Source organism: Pagrus major, chromosome 12 (assembly GCF_040436345.1).
Source record: "Pagrus major chromosome 12, Pma_NU_1.0".
Classification (NCBI taxonomy): Eukaryota; Metazoa; Chordata; class Actinopteri; order Spariformes; family Sparidae; genus Pagrus; species Pagrus major.
Window position 1 is genome coordinate 18,765,669 of NC_133226.1, and position 17,403 is coordinate 18,783,071.

A 17,403-nucleotide genomic window follows, 5' to 3' on the forward strand; every position below is an offset into this window, starting at 1 on the left:
CGCCGCACCCATGTTCTTTAAACAGCCGCAACCTTATACGTCTGGGTTCACGTCCCTATCGCTTGACATATAAAGCCAACCACAAAAATGCCAGAGCTTGTTCCAAGGAACTTTGGGGTTAGTTTCTGTTTTAAGCGGTGTTGCTGGGGATTAACGTTTCAAGGTGACGTGTCACAGCGTCTGAGTCACCGGGTCTGGGATAGATGCGGATGTAAACAAATCTCTCTGACATGTTGTTCACCTTGATATGGCTTTCAGATCAGACAGGCAGGGTCGGGGCAAATTTTTAATAGTACTTAAAGTATCACTATATTTCTATTGTGTATATTTCTACTATGCTTTTTGTCTGATCCACATGTTTTCATGCACTGTAAACGCTTTTACTGAAAGTCTTGCTCTCATGCACAACTCATCTGTCGTTGACAATGGGGTTCAACTTTGAAGAATAATTGTTTGCAGAAACATACGCAGGCATTTTGGGACGACCGAGGTTTCAACCTATAATTAAAAGCCATTTAAATGAATGATTCACTGGAGTCCGAGAAGACATGGAGGAGAAATCGGCCACAGTTGTGACGCAATCTCAGAATGAAATATCAGATGGATGCTCGGTTATGAATAAAAAAGACTTAGCTGGACATTTTTTTCATTTGTCTTGAGCACATAACATCTGTGAGCTATCAATGAAACTCTCATCTCAAACAAGCTTTCATTGCTCAAATAACTGTGAAACCACGACTCTGACCATGACCTTCTTATGAGTTTTCTGTCTGTGTCGATGGGAAAAAAAATCCCGTCTGCACAAGTTTATATTACTTGGAAAGTAATTTACTGCAGAGTACAGAGAGAGTCACACACGTACACACAAATAATGGATCCGCTCAGTGGTTCAGTTTGATTAATGGGCTGGCACACAGCTCCCTACCGAGGAATTCGCTCTGTTGCTACACTTATACACAACATGCGGGCCAGTTATGCTGTTTACAGCATAGAGCTAAATGAGCCATTTTCCTCTGTTATAAAAATATCCTGTGTTTCCTGTCCGTGGTCCAGTTTTTTGTCATAGGTTACATTTTAAGAAGAATTTCACATGAACTTTGGCACTTGAACAACCCTCGAACGATGGTATAATCAGATATGATGCATGGCATATTCACAGTCACTCAATCTGTCTGGTGTGGCTTGTGTCCTCTGACAGCTTTAGTCTGTTAAATGATGATACAAAGATTTATTTTACACAATTACATGCTCCTCTGTGTTACATGCATACTCAAAAATCAAACATGCCCTCTAAATTCACTGTAACCAATATCTTTACATTAGCAATGAAACAAATGATGATAGTTATCACCTGACTGCTTTTATGGCCAACAGCTTTTCTGTTTTGATCGACTCTTTCAGCTGTCATTAGCATCTTTGCTTCGAGATCTAGCAGGCATCTTTTTCTCAAACTCAAAACCTGCAGTATTCTACCTTTTGGACAGCCCCAAACGGCAGACGGACAAAGTTATCGCTACCTGGTGATTATAAATAAGCATTCAGCAGCTAAAGAGACGGATATTTCCCTCGGTAGCTGGTGGAGACCAAAAACAGAGCTAAAAGAAGAGGGAATATTGGACTTAAGTTCATCAGGCAGGAAAAAACTGCTACTAATGAATTCTTACAGTGGTCCGTGTCTGCTGGATGTTTCAAAGGCAGCTGTTTGCTAACACATTTGCAATAACAACTATATAAAGTGACATGTTACTAATGTGTTGTGCTTTTTTCTTTTGTTGGGGGGGGGGGCATTTTTGGGCTACAAAATGGTTGAGTTGAGTGAAAAACTCTGTCTCCCAGAATTATTTTGTTTAATCAAGAAAATAACCAGTATAAAAACAAAGGATGGATGCAGGTGATGTTGCCCTGATTACCTTGTGTTTTCCTATCCATGGTCGGTCACATGGTCTTAATCTTTTCCTAGAATTAAAATGGACAGAAGGCTGGAAAACACCCTAGAAAGGCTGCAGGTGATGGTGAACACAGAGGGTTCAAAGTTAATGAAATTCACCTGCCCTTTGTGTCTTTGGACTGTGAGAGGAAACGTGATTACCGAGTGTAAACACAGTTGGGGAGAAAATGCAAACAAGCGAACAAATAAATAAATAACGAGCTCATCCAGCTATATCGCCATCTATTTTGTGCATATTAGATTAACAATTCAAAGAAAAAAAGTGTGGATATGTAGAAGCCATGTCAGCAATTCATGATGAAAGTGAGATGATTTACTATTTTACTGTTTAAAAGTGGAAGAATGTTGACCAGAAAATCTCATTTTCCACACACGCAAGCCAAACAATTTGTGGTTTATTTCTCAGCTGCCAGCACTTCTTCTTCACTCATGTGCAAAGTCTTTTTATTTTCAGTTCATTGAATAGTTTTACCTGACCTTCAATTGTTTGACGTGAGCTATTCGGAGACCAGCAAACTCCCCGCGTACGTTTTTTATTAGAACCACCAGCCTCATTTGGCTTCACCCCTGCCTGACTTCCCCTGAGAGGCGGCAGCACCGTGGGGTTTGAACTAGGGGGTAACATACTGGTGACAGGCTCGGCGGCCACAGACATAATTGAATAAAGATTCCAGTTGTTCTGAAACCCCCAGTTTCCGCCTCTGGGTCTTTGAGTTGGGCCCCAGAAATCTGAGGAATGAAAGGCCGTCCCTTTGCTGTCGGCGCTGCGGACACAGTTTAATCCTGCACTGCTGGGAGAATACTGATGAGAAGTGCTCGGACGACGGAGGGGGTGGAGTGTATGAGTGTGTGTGAGTGTGTGTGAGTGTGTGTTGAAAGCATTGACAAGCACTGAGCTCTTGACGAGCCTTGAACCTGAAAGACCCATGGTCCTATAATATATTTATGGGAGGTGTCACACAGTATAGCTGGGCGATATCTATAAATGCAGGCCCTAGAAATAATGTACAGCCTCCAGTGACGTCATGATGTAAGAGTCAGAGGCTCCAACAAGCTGATACACATCTCAGCGCTCTGCGACCAACACAAACACAGGAGTGGTCTCGGGTGGAGTTTCACTGTGGTGTTGGCTTTAAATACGTGGTTACATCAGCAGCTCGCCATGCTGGGTATTGTGTGTTAGATAGTTATCAATCCGTCTGCATCATTTCTGTGGAATCACATCACCTCCAGAAGGGGCTCCGATTGTAACCAGTGGTGGAAAGTACATTCAATTAATTACTGTACTGAGGACAATTTTGAGGTACTTTACTTGAGTGTTTCCATTTTCACTTCTATATTTTCTACATTAAAACACTCAGTGATGGGATGTAACTAAAAACATTTACTCAAGTACTGTACTTAAGTGCAATTTTGAGGTACTTGTAGGCTACTTTACTTGAGTATTTCCATTTTCTGCTACTTTATACTTCCATTCCACTACATTTTAGAGGCAAATATTGTACTTTTTATTCACTACATTGATTTAATAACTTTAGTTACAAGTTACTTTTCAGATTACATGCTGCATTAGAGCAGGTAACTTACTTTATTGACAATCAGATAAAAAAAACTGATTCCAATAATCAGAAAAAACGACCCATAGTATGGAGTATATGCACACATGCTCTGTAAATAAATGTATAATTCACTTTTACTTGTACTTTTGATAACGAAGTACATTTAATATCAGATACTTTAACACTTTTACTCAAGGCATATGGGTAACTTTCACTTTTACCTAAACAATATTTTAACATGATATCTTTTACTCAAGTATGACTTTTTGGTACTTTATATGACACTGAAAATACTAGAGATTCAAAACAATAACAAAAAATACAATCAACAATTAAATTATGATGTGATATTACAGATAAAGAGAAAACTTCATTGATCACGTGAGGGAAATTTACAAGCTACCCGGCAGCCAAAGTGTATAAAGTAGTTAAAGGGATGCTTACACATTCATAAATCTGATCCAATAATATAATATACATTATCCTGAAAAGTACCACTTTGCGTAATGAGTGCTTTTACTTTTTATCCTTTAGTATATAAAGTTATTCCACATCTGATTGTCACAAATGACACCATTGCTCATGAAGCATAAGAAAACACTCTTTGACAATCGCCTGCATCGAGTCCAACAAGTCACTCACTGATTTGTCTTTTTATTAAGAGACGATAAAATATGATATCACTGAGTATTAGAACATTGCTGATGATAGATGGTTATGTTTCAGTTGGATAATATGAGAGCAGGCGTCAATATAGTGAGGCATGTGAGCGATGGCAGACTGCTGCCATCTAGTGGCTATGTTTTACAATACAGCTTATTAAAGCTCTTCAAATACCTTTATATACTGTCCGACGACTCACAGATCATTTATTATTAAATTAAGATTGTTTGAAGTGTTAAAAGCATAGGAGAGGCTGATTTAAATTATTGAAAACATACTGAGATGTTAGGTGTTGCCTCCAAAGTATTGATTGAGTCTGATTATTCACTATACTTTAGGTGTGTCACCTACAGTATATGGCATAACTACGCCCTCAAATGCAAAAAAAAAACGTCATTAAATATGAGTGAGAGCACAACATTTTGGCTGCAGTGGCTGACTAGCAGATGTTATGCAATATGGTCTTTATGATGGCATCCAATTCAATCTGGAAAGGTTTATTCAGTTATTGTATACATGTAACAAGGTGTGTCAGGTAACCAAGAAAGAGGGGGTATTTTAGGGGCTATTTTGTATTCTTCACCAAGCCAGATATCAAGATGTATCATTAGATTCTTGTCTTGCAATGTATGGATTACCTCACTATTGATATCATGGTCAACATATTGTGAATTGTATCGTATTGTGAGTTACTCTGTGATTCCCATCCCTAGTCAGAATGGGCCCTATCAGTGTTATAACACTATATAGGCCTGTATAATAATAATAATAATAATAATAATAATTATTATTATTATTATTATTATTATTATTATTATTGTTATTATTATTATTGTTATACTGTTACTAATGCTATTATTATTGTTGTTGTTGTTGTTGTTGTTATGATTTTAATACTGTTACTAATTCTATTATTATTATTATTATCTTTGTTGTTATTATAATGTTAATACTATTACTAATGCTATTATAATTGTAATAATAATAATTATTATTATTATAATAAAAACAAGTGCCGATCTTTCCTCAGACCAAACATTAATACAAATAAAGAGAAAAATACTGTGTCATAAATGTATACAGTAAACAGCAACAACAGAAACTGAGGTTTTACCTTATTTTTGATTGTAGTTTGGATAGGTGGGAATAGCTGGCAAAAACTATTGTGTCCACCTTCAAAATGAAAGCACAAATGAGATTAATAACATAATATAGACCTAATAAAAGAACAACAATATAATAACATGGTATTTACATATCAATATCCTATAATATTGATGTAAAATATCAGTTCTACCTGTGTGCTCCACCTATTAAAGTGGGCTACTTATGCAAAACAGATCCCCAGTCTACTGGGTGTTTTTATATTTCATTTGTCTATAATTATGACATTCTAAGACTATTTTTCCTCAATATGTGACTTTTTTTTCTTGATATATTACAATTATTTATTTCTCAATATAGTGTGAGTTATTTATCTGAATGTGAAGACATTTTACTTGATATAGCTATTATGACTTTTTTCTGATTATATTATGTTTTTTTCCTCTGAATATTATATCTTTTTTTTCTGGAAATTAAAAGTGTATTATTCTTGTATACTTTAACTTTTTTTAATTCTTCAAATCTCCCTGTTTCCCCTCCAGTGTTACATGATATTTGTGTGTCCAGGGTTTTGTTTACATTTACAAATCCTGTAGCATCACCTCAGAAAGGCCACACTCTGACACGTGATTGGCTCGCCGCGCTCCCGCTCCTCCAATCAGGAAGCCGCTCTGGCTCCGCCTGCCACATCACTAGCATGGCGGAACACGGAGCAGGAATTCCGCCTATGCGTTAATGACAGCGTCGCTGATGGGGTAACACCGACCATGACCATCCTCTGGCAATACAGATCTGTTCCCTGAAGTCAACTAACCAGCTGTGGGCAACTTGGCGCCAGTTCCTCCGCGGACACACAGCTGCTGGGCCACCGGCTGGTGTCAGACCTGACAGGCGGCAGATGAAGCCGAGCTGTTCGCCTTGATGCTCTGAGTTGGACCGGTGCCTTTTTTCCTCACTTTGAACTCCTCGCCGGGGTTAACCAGGCTAGCTTGCTCTCGCTGAAGAGTTTCAGAGATAGTATCATGGATTTGCTCGAGGTGCTGCATTTGGACGAGCTGTCCCACGGGCTGGCAAACTTGTCCATGTTTCCATACTTTGACATGGCGCATTATATCGTGTCCGTCATGGCTCTGAGGGAGCAGCCAGGTGAGTGGCTCCAAGTTCAAAGTGTCCTCAAGGCACGACGGTGCACAGCTTTCACCAAGCTGTGCACAGCCGTGCTGCTTTGTTTTGCAAAAAGTCTGACCTGGTGAAACTTCCAACTTATATAATGAGCCTACATAGCTTTCTGTATATCCTGGTATTATATACAGCTCTCCACTGGAATGGCACGCAGCCACAAGGGACGTTTTGTTGAAACTTAAAGGGGCACTGTGTAGAAAAATAAAACTCAGGATTTTAATATTTACAATGTCAACGAGGTCAAAATACAAGCTCAGAAGTATTTATTTTTTTCCCATAAGTGAATAAACAAGCTGTTCTCAGAGGAAACTGTCTGAAGCTAGAAAGGTGGCGGGGTACGCCAAATATAAACAGTATGAAATTGTGTTGTCCTTTGTTTCATGACTGAATAAACAAACTGACCTCAAATAGTTTATTTAGTATCAGGCATAAAGTCAATGGAGCTCTTTAACTTCTGATTAAATTTCTTGTGCAAGGATGTTACATAACATTTACCAAACCAGTCTTGACTTGTGCCGATTATCACAATATCGAATATCGAACATCTGTGTGATTTTTCTTCTCACCCGGCTGGCCCTCTAGAGTTCAGAGGGAAGGGAACCAGTGAAAGACTAGCAGCACTTAATATATTATATTAATACACTTACTATAGATCGTTAGTTAAAGTCAAAGTTAAAAGTTCAGTCGGTAAAGTCGGCATTGCGAAGGAAGAAGTGTTATTGGAATATCTCATTTGGCCTTGTTTATGAGTTCATCTGGTGCTAATTAGTGGATAGTTGCCTAATTGTTGTTTTTGTACACTTCTCTTTACAGTTATGGTTACACACTCTCCACCTCCCTACACTAATATTTTGAGGGTGATTAATTTCCCATTAAAGAGACAGAACACACAGTAAACAAAATTAAAGATAGATTTTATTTCGATTTCTATAGATACTGCGATAATATCATAATCGTGCATTTGTTTAGCCTCTGATATCATGACAGAACTAGTTAAAACTAACAAAATCAGTCACTATAGTTTTGTCTTGCACATGTGAAGAGATTTGTCCAGCTTTGCTTGACTGAAAAGTTGTAATACCACAGTGTAATATACTCCATTACAAGAAAACTTCCTGCTTTGACTTCGAGTAAAAGTAATGAAGTATCAGCTACAAAATGCACCATATTATTATAACTAATGCATCAAAATGGTCGTGGTGAAGCTACTTCTAACTACTTTATATACTGTTAGGTGGTTCAATCTATGGAAATCGCTCATAGTCTAACAACTTTTGTTTGTAAAATCCTAATCTGCAAAGTAACTGGAACACAGTGTTTACCTCTGAAACAAAGAGACTTTTGAAGTCAGTTAAATTGATTGATTGCTTGATTAAATTAACTCTGTTACAGTGCTGTCCACTTTTTTTAGATGGGATTGTCAAAACACTGTCAAACACAGTCATCTCATCACTTAAACTGTTACTCAAGTTTGCTCTTTGTGTGACTGGCAAACACACACTGTAACACACATATGAAGCACAAACCGGCTCACCGAGTTACAGCCGATTGTATCAGATTAGACCAAAGGAGGGCACCGAGCCAACTATGTTATGTCACTGAGATGGTGTCTACAGAGACAGGTGGACTTTAACTGCACAGTGACATGACTCTCCACGCACGCACACATACAAGAGCACACACACAGTCCATTGTAGTCCCACTGCTTTAACTACAGTCTATTTTTGAACTTGCCTCGCAAAGCATCTGACCTTTTAACCCTTCATCCTCTGCTCCCATCCATCTTCCTGGAGCTGAAAGACAGAGACACAGAATATGCCCAAACTATATGCCAGAGTTCAGTAAACACAACACGAAGCGCTTATTTTTTCCCTATAATTTTGCCTGTAAAACCGGAAAATAAAGTCATAACACCCAGGGGGTGCTAGCTGCACCTCTTCTTCCCCAAGAAGGAAAGGAATGCCAACCCTCCCTTTTCTTCTTCTCTGTCCTGTGTCAGATCTTCCTTTCCTGCTCCGTCGTGCAGTCCAGTCTGAGAGTTTAGCGCTGGAGCTGCTCAACACCCTCAAAGTGTCATTTTCAAGACAACAAAATCATAATTCCAAAGCATCAAACAGGAAAACATATAGCTCATTTGATTAGGCATTAAACACAAAAGCAAGTTCATTTCACTGTCACTACAGTTTTCTTGTAAGTGGATAGTTTAGTTCACACAGCAGGGCAGGGAAAAGGCCGAGGAGCAGTGGTTACATGTCAATCACTGGTTCAAGCCCAAAATAACCAGGGATAAGCCACTTTTGACATATTGAGTGCTGTCCAACAGAGAGAAGGACAGAGGGGAAGAAAAAGCTTTAAGAACAACTATGAAAGTAAAATATTGGACAAAGGAAAATAAGACGTTGGCTAATGAGAGGTTAAAGGTGCAACATGTAAGAAATGTATTTGAAAACATTCAAAAATTAACTAATGTTATCAACAGAGTCTGAATAAATAACAGTGTTTACGATGTGAAGTTAGCATGCTAACCAGCTAGCCACAATGCTCCGAAGCTGCTATGCTTGCAGTGTAAACACAAGCACTTCCCTGGTTCTCCGAGCTCCCAGTCTGACCACTAGATGCACGGCTAATCGAGCTAATTAGCGAACAGCAGCTGCAGTTAGCAGCAGTTAACAGTGACTCCAGTGATATTACTGCCAACTTTTTGAGTATAAATTCGACAGGTGGCCAATTCTTGCATTCTTCATTCTTTCATATTGCACCTTTAAGCCAGGACAAAGTGTCAGAGAGAGTCAATGAACTTGAAGAATAAGGGAGAGTGAGAGATTTTAGATTAAGAGAACAGAGTCCAGGAGTAAAGAAAAGCCTGGGAGTCAGTCCCAAGAGCGAGGAGGGAGGTCCTACTTGTCACATTATCCCCTTCCTGTGTGTTCCACCAGTAAATATACAAATCTAAGGTCATTTACAAGTGGCCTTTGCTCTCGTTTTAAAATGACTCCACGGGCAAACTGATCTCAGATTACAACAACTATGTCAGCAGGCTCTAAAGAGGGAGAGATTTCCAAAAAAGGAGTTGTCTTTAGTTTTGTTTTTATTCCTGGGAGAAACTGAGGAGACAAGAGACGAGCCATGACATGAACCCGCGCACTACCTTCCCAACGGAGGTAGATACAGAGGGGAAGAGAAAAAAAGAGGAACTGAAAGTACAATCGAGTCCATATGACAGCTGTGGTGTACTCTGCTTGTATTGCCTCAAATTTGACTTGTAAATGTGTCTCCTTCGAATGCAAACCAGGAGACAGGTTCCTGAGTTGGTGAAGGTGTGTTTGTAGCCCAGCATGTCAGAGCAGTCCAAGCAGTGTGTCATGTTTCAGAGTATGAATTTGTTGTACATATGGTATATATGCAGATTTAAATCATGCTTTGAAAAAAGTATAAAGCGAAAGTTACCGCCTCTTCAGTCAAACACTGTTTCAAAGTTGGTGCCGGGTCGTCAGGCCTGTCAGACTGCAGCAGTTTGTTTTCCTCTGAAGCTAAAAGTGATGACATAGCAGTGTTGTTTACTCTGTAAGCAATGTGCTGCACTTGAACTGTGCCACAACTGCTGTTAGACCAAAAGCACCAACACTGAGCATTTATGTCAGGACTCCTGTAGACTGAGGCTCTCACAGGAGGAAAGAATAGACTAAGCATATTTTATAACCGCTCTATCCTCACTGACAATCGGTGCATTTTTGTTTTTTCAGACTTCCTCCTCTTCTAACTGCGCCAACTAGTATTGAAACACAAACGCTGATTGCACCAGACTTCATGCGCACACAAAAGGTTGTGTCACTCACTGCCTCCAAATTCATGTGGACACAGAACAAAACAGAAACACACATAACGAGACTTTTAGTAGTAAGTTGTCATCAACTGGCGTTATCTTCTGGTCCCTGTGTGTGTTTGAGGATCCCCGCCTGGTAATCTCACATAGGCAGACCTACCTACACGACGTGCCAGCTGTATGCCAACGGTAAATGATAGCAAAACTCAGTAAAGACTCACAATGAGCTGTAATACATGCACATTGACGAGGTAAAAAACATAATTAAAAGGTTCTGTTTCTTCCGGGTGGATGGGGAATATAATAAATTGATTATTCTTTAGGGGTGCTGAGATGAAATATACAGTAAGTGTTCATGAGCACACCTAAAAGAGCCTTAAATAGCCTATGATGTGTCACTGTTTTCACTTGCAAAAGTCAAATCACACACAAAATAAGTTACTACCATTTGTTCCAGTTAGCTCTGATATATAGCAGAGGTTTTTTAAACACCCAGGCAGATGTGAGACGAACAGGGTTTGCTTGTGGTTTGTCTTTTTGCACGTTTCCTAAGTTGCAGTGTGGTGAGCTCTCCAGGCCACCATCAACGGGTGCATGTAGGTGCTCTACAACAACAGGAAGTGAGTTATTTTAGTTTGTCCTGCTGACAGTCAGAAGTCAGAGCAGCAGTGGCTGTGACACAAAGCTTATTGAGGCTATTAAGGTACTTTGAAACTCTTAGTGCCTGATTCCAGCACTTGGCATCAAACTTTTTACTTCTGATACGTAACTCTGAACACAGAGACATGATACACAAAATTTACAAGTCAGTGTGACTTAAGCTTTTCAAATATATCTTTGTCTCTGACATTGAAATCATAGAAATAAAGACACTCTTTGTAACACCAGAACTTGCCTGAGGATCATCACGCTTTTAAGTTTTCTTCAGTAGCAAAGTAATTCAGTGATAGTTGTCTGTACATCCATGAGTACACTGCAAACAGGATTTTTTATTCTGTATTTATATACAGATATTTTGCTCTGTATTGAAAACCAGTGGACATTTAGTCCATCTCTCTCCCCATCCACCAGTCTGCTTTGCTATATTTAACTCAAATACGGTAAAAATGGGTCAATATAACTGTAACATCTCATAACTGGGATACCCATGTTCATGTAAACACACTGAATAGCTAAATTTTCAGCAAATATTGTAATAGATAATACATAATAAGTTTGTTCTTTTTCTTTTAATGGGTGGTAAATTCAATTGCTTCTCTGTCATTTCTTTATTCTTTTAGAAGTAAAAGGAAAGTGATAAAAATGAGCCACATGGGCTGAATCCATGGGGAGTCTGCAGAGGAGGCAGATAGAGCCATAAATCCTCCCGGTGTACCGATCTCTCTCCAGGAGTCTATAATCTGTCTGTAATCCTCAGATTACCAGTATGGTCCTGTGTGCAGCCGTAGTGACTCGGGGCAGGTGGCTCAGGCGTTACCTGTCGAGGTTAAGTGAAACACGTATATCGTGGTGTAGGTTGGCAGCGTTAACTTTGGTAGTCGGAGCAGAGTCAGTCTCAGATAGTGTTAGGATATGTGAGATCTCTCTGTGTTTATTTTGTCAACATAACACTTGAGCTAGATAATCTTTCAAAATGGAGATTTACAGTAAGAGAACGTCACATATAACATTTTAAAACAGAGCAGTTCACATGCTTTTTGAGTTGCCTGTAACTCGTGTGGTGAGTAAATGGTTTCAGTGGAAAAAGGGAATCATGTGTTCTTTTTAAACAGGGTGGAAACACAGAGGGAACATTGAGCAGCTGATGGTTATCTCCAGTCAACTGATATCGTTTTTGACTGTAAATGTCGTGCCTCTCCTCTGCACTTTGAACTTTAGGCCCAGACGCAAATAATGTAACAGTGCTTGACCAACCTCTCCCTCTTTGTTCCCTGTATTTGTAACTCTAACAAGTTAATAATTATACTGTACCAGGGGTTGGGAGAGGCATGCATCAGCTAGGGAAAAGGCTAAAGTGTCAAACTCCACTGTCTTTTTATAGCCTGATATAGGCGACTATAGAGCCGGACCCCTTTTCTATCATTGGATATTTCATGTTATAGTCAAGGCAGTACACAACAACTTAATAAACTAAACAATAACCAAAACAATGAGCATGATAACTTTTACTGTTCTATAAAAAAGGACCCAAAAGCAGACTCAAGGCAGGCAAATGGTAGAACAAAAAATGAACTTTAGTTACAAGCTGATCAAAAAACAGGCAGAAGGAAGAACCAAGGAAATACAAAACATTCAAAAACTAAACCAAGTACAAACCAAATAAAGCACAGGGAACTCAGGCAGAAATGCAAATGAAACACGAGGAACAAACACGGAGCAAACTCCAGGAACAAACGAGACAAACTGACAAATAGTGAAGGGAACGTCAAGGACTTAAATACACAAGGGAGGGGAGACTAGTCAGAGACAGGTGAAACTAATGGGGCAATCGAAAAAGGAAGTAAAATACGACACGCATGGAAGAATCTACCAAATTAAAACAGGAAATAACCAAAAACCCAAACCATGACAATAACAGCAGGAAGTTTGTGTAAAACAAGCGATTGGGATGAATCTTGAACATTATTTCCTGTGAATACTGAATCAGAAATGAGTTTTCCTGATATTGTTAATAACTTTTTATACAATTCTCTGTATTATCTACTTTTTCTTTGAATTTTTAACAATCATACACACTAAATAAACTTTGGCGACTGGACTAGAGCTTCAGAGATTAATTGAAGCTGAAAAGCAAATTAGTTTCCAACTATTTTGATAATCATTTGGTCGTGTAAGTCACTTTTCGAGCTAAAATGTCAAACATTTGCAGGTTCCAGCTTCTTAAATGTGAGGATTTGGTGTTTTTCTTTGTCATTTATTTTTGTAAATGACGAGCCTTTGCAATTCGGACGGTTTGTGGATAAAAGAAGCAATCTGAAGTCATTACGTTCGGCTCTGGGAAATTATAATGAGCATTTTTCACAACTTTTATTCAATAATGAAAATAATTGTTAGTTGCAGCCTTTGTCGGGACTCCCAGGTTGGGAACCAGTGGTGCAGACTTTACAGATGTCCTTTTAGTCTAGAGAAATGTTACTCATATCCACAAAGCCTGTCTTTAAGGCGGGATTTATGTAATGACAATAATCTTCCCTATGTTTGATGCTTATTATGGTAAGCACTCAATAATAACAGTGATTTCAGGGTGTTCCAAGGCTTTAACAGACCATGTGGGAATGCTAATACCTTATGTATGTAATAAAGAGGACTCAAGCTCATAAATACACTTCTCTCCTTGTGCAGGCGCTCTCGAGGTGTCCAGAGTCAGCCCCTTAGCCTGCTGGTTCAGCTCCATGCTCTTCTGTTTCGGCGGCGCTGTGCTGTCTGGGATCATGCTGGCCGAGCCACCTGTCGCACCTTTATCCAACGGCACCAGCGTCCTGCTCGCTTCCATCATCTGGTAAATATTGGGGGTCTGAAGAATATAATGTGTAGGTGGAGAAGAGAGTGAGAGGAAGTGAAGCACACAAAGGTCCCTTTCTCTAGGCATGCAACCATAGAGCAAAATACGGAATAATGAGGTTGTGTTGTGAGTATCCATGCTCGATTTCCTCTAAAGGGAGCATGAAATGTGGAAGGCTTTAAATGAAACAGAGAGGTTATTGTAAAGTTCTCAAGGTCTCAATATGAAGCCTTTGGTACCCTCTGCTGGTGGCACATATAATTACACTCCTCTCACAAAAACATCCACAGCGCCCTCTGCTGGCGAAGTGAAGTAACTTGTGCCTGTGTGTCTCTACAGGTACCTGGTGTTTTACTGCCCCACGGACCTGGTGTACTGCTGTGCCGCCCTGCTGCCTCTCAGACTGGTGCTGTCAGGAATGAAGGAGGTGACCAGGACGTGGAAGGTGCTGGGAGGGGTCACCCAGGCTCACGGCAAATACAAGGACAGTCTGCTGGTGATGATAGCCATCGGGTGGGCTAAAGGTCAGGAGCTGGTGGTGCATGCTGAGGGAGGTTTATGATAACATAGTCTTGTAAGAGCTTATACAATTATTCTGTGTTTTAATTAAAATCAAACAACTGCTCCATATGAATCCGTATCAACCATATGTCTCTTTTTTACCCCCACCAGGTGCTGGAGGTGGTCTGATAAGTAATTTTGAGCAGCTTGTTCGGGGCGTATGGAAACCTGAGACTAATGAGCTCCTCAAAATGTCTTAGTAAGTCTTCTACATCAGTGATTTTTGTCTTATATTTGTGCAACATTTAAACACACTGTGAGTGTATTGTGAGGCGTTGAATGTAATGTGAAATTGAAAGGACTAGTTTTGGGAAATACGCTTATTTGCATGACTACAAGTTGAAGCGTTACGGTTGGTTATGTGCCAGACTATTTCTCTGTTGGCCTCGAGAAACCAGGCACTGCCATCAGAGAGGAGATCTTTTTCACATCAAGAACCCCTAAACTGACACAAATTAGACCACTGCTCACAATTAGATAATTGAAGGTTTTGTCCCAGGGATCCTCATCTGATGAGAATATGACTTCATAGATGTTTTATTACAGAGAGTATGAGAAACCAATGACCAGAATAGTCATTATGTCATTTGGATGGAATAAAAATGAAGATAAATGACTCACATTTTTGCTGGGGACCACCTGGAACCCCGTCAAGGACCATCGGTTTGGAGTACCATGTTGTTCTTTGAATAGATTCATAAACTCTTGTATTCCTACTTCAATAGATATTTTAATTGGGGGAGATGGAAATCGAGAGGTTTTTTTTAACTTTATTTTTTGGTTTATTGGTGACTATTTTCCAGTTGTAGCACTATTCCCTTGTTGTAGCTCCTATTGAAAGTTTATTCTGTACGACAGGTTGCTAGCTATTTAATATCACTGTATGTTTTTTCTCAGTCTCTTTTTTTTTTCTTTTTACCGTATGTTTTCATTACTTTCTTCTTAGTTGTTTCATGTGCCCTATAGCTGTCTTACCCTGTTTTTGACGTAAGTCTTTTTTTGTGTGTGTAATGTTTTTTTTATTTTTTGGGGATGGATGCAGCCTTTGTTTGGTCACTGTATCATCCATGTGTGAAGCTAAAGTTATCATTTTTTTCATCACATTATCTCATAACTGCTCTCTTTTTTTGTTCAGCCCCACCAAGATCACCCTGATAGGAGCGGTACTGTTTGCTCTGCAGCAGACCCACTACCTGCCTGTCCAGAAGCACCACCTGATGCTCATCTACACCATCTTTACCGTCGTCAACAAGGTCAGTCTGCTCTATCCTACCTGACACTGTGACCTTGAGAATATATAACCAAGGTATTAGTGATTCTGAAACAAACCGGAAGTCGTGTTTTGGTTCATTAAATTGCTTACCTATGATCAAGAAAGCTGATTAATAGCATTCTTTGCTTATCAGTTGGATCTTAACTGAGGTATAACAAATGTTTTGGCCATAGTTCCCTCCAAATCCGAGGTGTCCTGTCTTCTAAATGACCTTTCTCCCTCTGCTTTTTTGAAGTTTTAGCTGATGTGACTCACATTAGCTCGGTATTACCCGCAGGGCTGGGGCTTTTGCATCATTTTCATCAGCTTGCATCACCCTCTCTTCTCTTCTCTGGGAAACTTGTGCTCTTGACTGAGACACAGATAAATCTACCATGTCTTCTTTCAACTCTCATTCTGTTAGCTCGCTCTGACTCTGATCTGTCAAATTAACGCGCAGCCATTTCGTCAGATTTAAGAGTTGTGTTCAAACCTGCTGTTTATTATTTTTTCGTTCCTGATGATGCAGATGTTGTATTCTCATCTCCTAATGAGAAGTAGATACTAAAATATTACCCAATTACTGTGTGTGTTTATTGTAGCTGCTTTAAGGATCGCTGCTACTGTGATTTAAGATACATTCCCAGTTTGGAAATGATAAGACTGTATTTTTAACGGACACATTTATCTTCTCTTTTTCAGTCGAGGATGATGCTAACGGGCTCCTCGGCCTCACCATTTGCTGCCTTCGAGTCGGCCATCTACAAGACCCTCTTCAGCGGCTCCTCCCCTTATGCCGTCCTCACCGACGAGGTGACGAAAGCGTGCATCGATAACGGCACAAGCAAAACGACAACCTCCACCGCCACAACCAAAGAGTCCAGTGAGAACGGAGTATCAGGGAAGCACACCCCGGTTTCTCCTGACAAGGGACGGAGCGGATCGCTCAAAGCCAAAGAAGAGTCAGAGAACGCGGAGACGACAAGCTGCAAGAAGACCGACTAGTCTGGCCCATAGCGCCTTTTCACCTCTGAGCAGGGTTGTGGAGTCATTTCTGATTCAGATTTGTCATGTCAGGACTTAAACTGCTGAAAATAGAATTGCAAGAAGAGCCGACTCCAACCGACCCTGCACCTTATAGTGGGATAATCACCCCTTCCTTAAAGTACTGTGATATTTATGCTGTCGGACGTGGTCATCAAACTATCCTCGGGCTGATAGCACACTTGCAGTACAACGTGTAGCTTAAATTTTAATATATATTTATAATGGGTACAAACTATTAATTTTATCTCTGGGTTTTGGGAACAGTGCTGAATGTCTGTATCTTTTTCGCTCTGTATATATTCTGCTTCATGTAAATACTATATTTCTTATTCTGAAATGGTTAGAATAATTTTTTAAAAGAGAGATTATATTCTAAAACATCAGATATTTTTCTTATTTATACTTATATAATATAATAATTGCACACGTGAATGTATGACAATTCAAAATGAAAGACACCTTTTTATTGTGTTGTTCATTTGACAGTGCTTTGAATTGCAGTTGAAAGCATGAGATTAAACAGGTTTAATTGCACGATAAAATGTGTTTTTGTGATTTCTAGTCTCTCGCTCTACCAGACACCTTTGTACGCTCCCATCTGACTCATTTCAAAGGTCCCGTATCGTAGAAAAAGTGAGATTTCCGTGTCTGTTCCGGCCTGAGCTCCGGCGATAGCTGAGGCATTATGTTTTCGGGTTGTCCGTCCGTCCATCCCGTTCCTGTGAACGTGATATCTCAAGAATGCTTTGAGGGAATTTCCTC

General features: G+C 39.7%; 1 protein-coding gene across 1 annotated transcript; it reads left to right on the forward strand.

The window, feature by feature from the left end:
• The first annotated feature begins 5,960 nt into the window (after nt 1-5,960).
• tmem38b (transmembrane protein 38B) lies at nt 5,961-17,183 on the forward strand. The gene is made up of 6 exons (XM_073477793.1): nt 5,961-6,420; nt 13,622-13,778; nt 14,121-14,305; nt 14,454-14,541; nt 15,478-15,595; nt 16,297-17,183. Exons 1-6 carry the CDS (start codon nt 6,297-6,299, stop codon nt 16,597-16,599), a joined length of 975 nt encoding a protein of 324 aa, XP_073333894.1. The 5' UTR covers nt 5,961-6,296; the 3' UTR covers nt 16,600-17,183.
• The last annotated feature ends 220 nt before the right edge of the window (nt 17,184-17,403 follow it).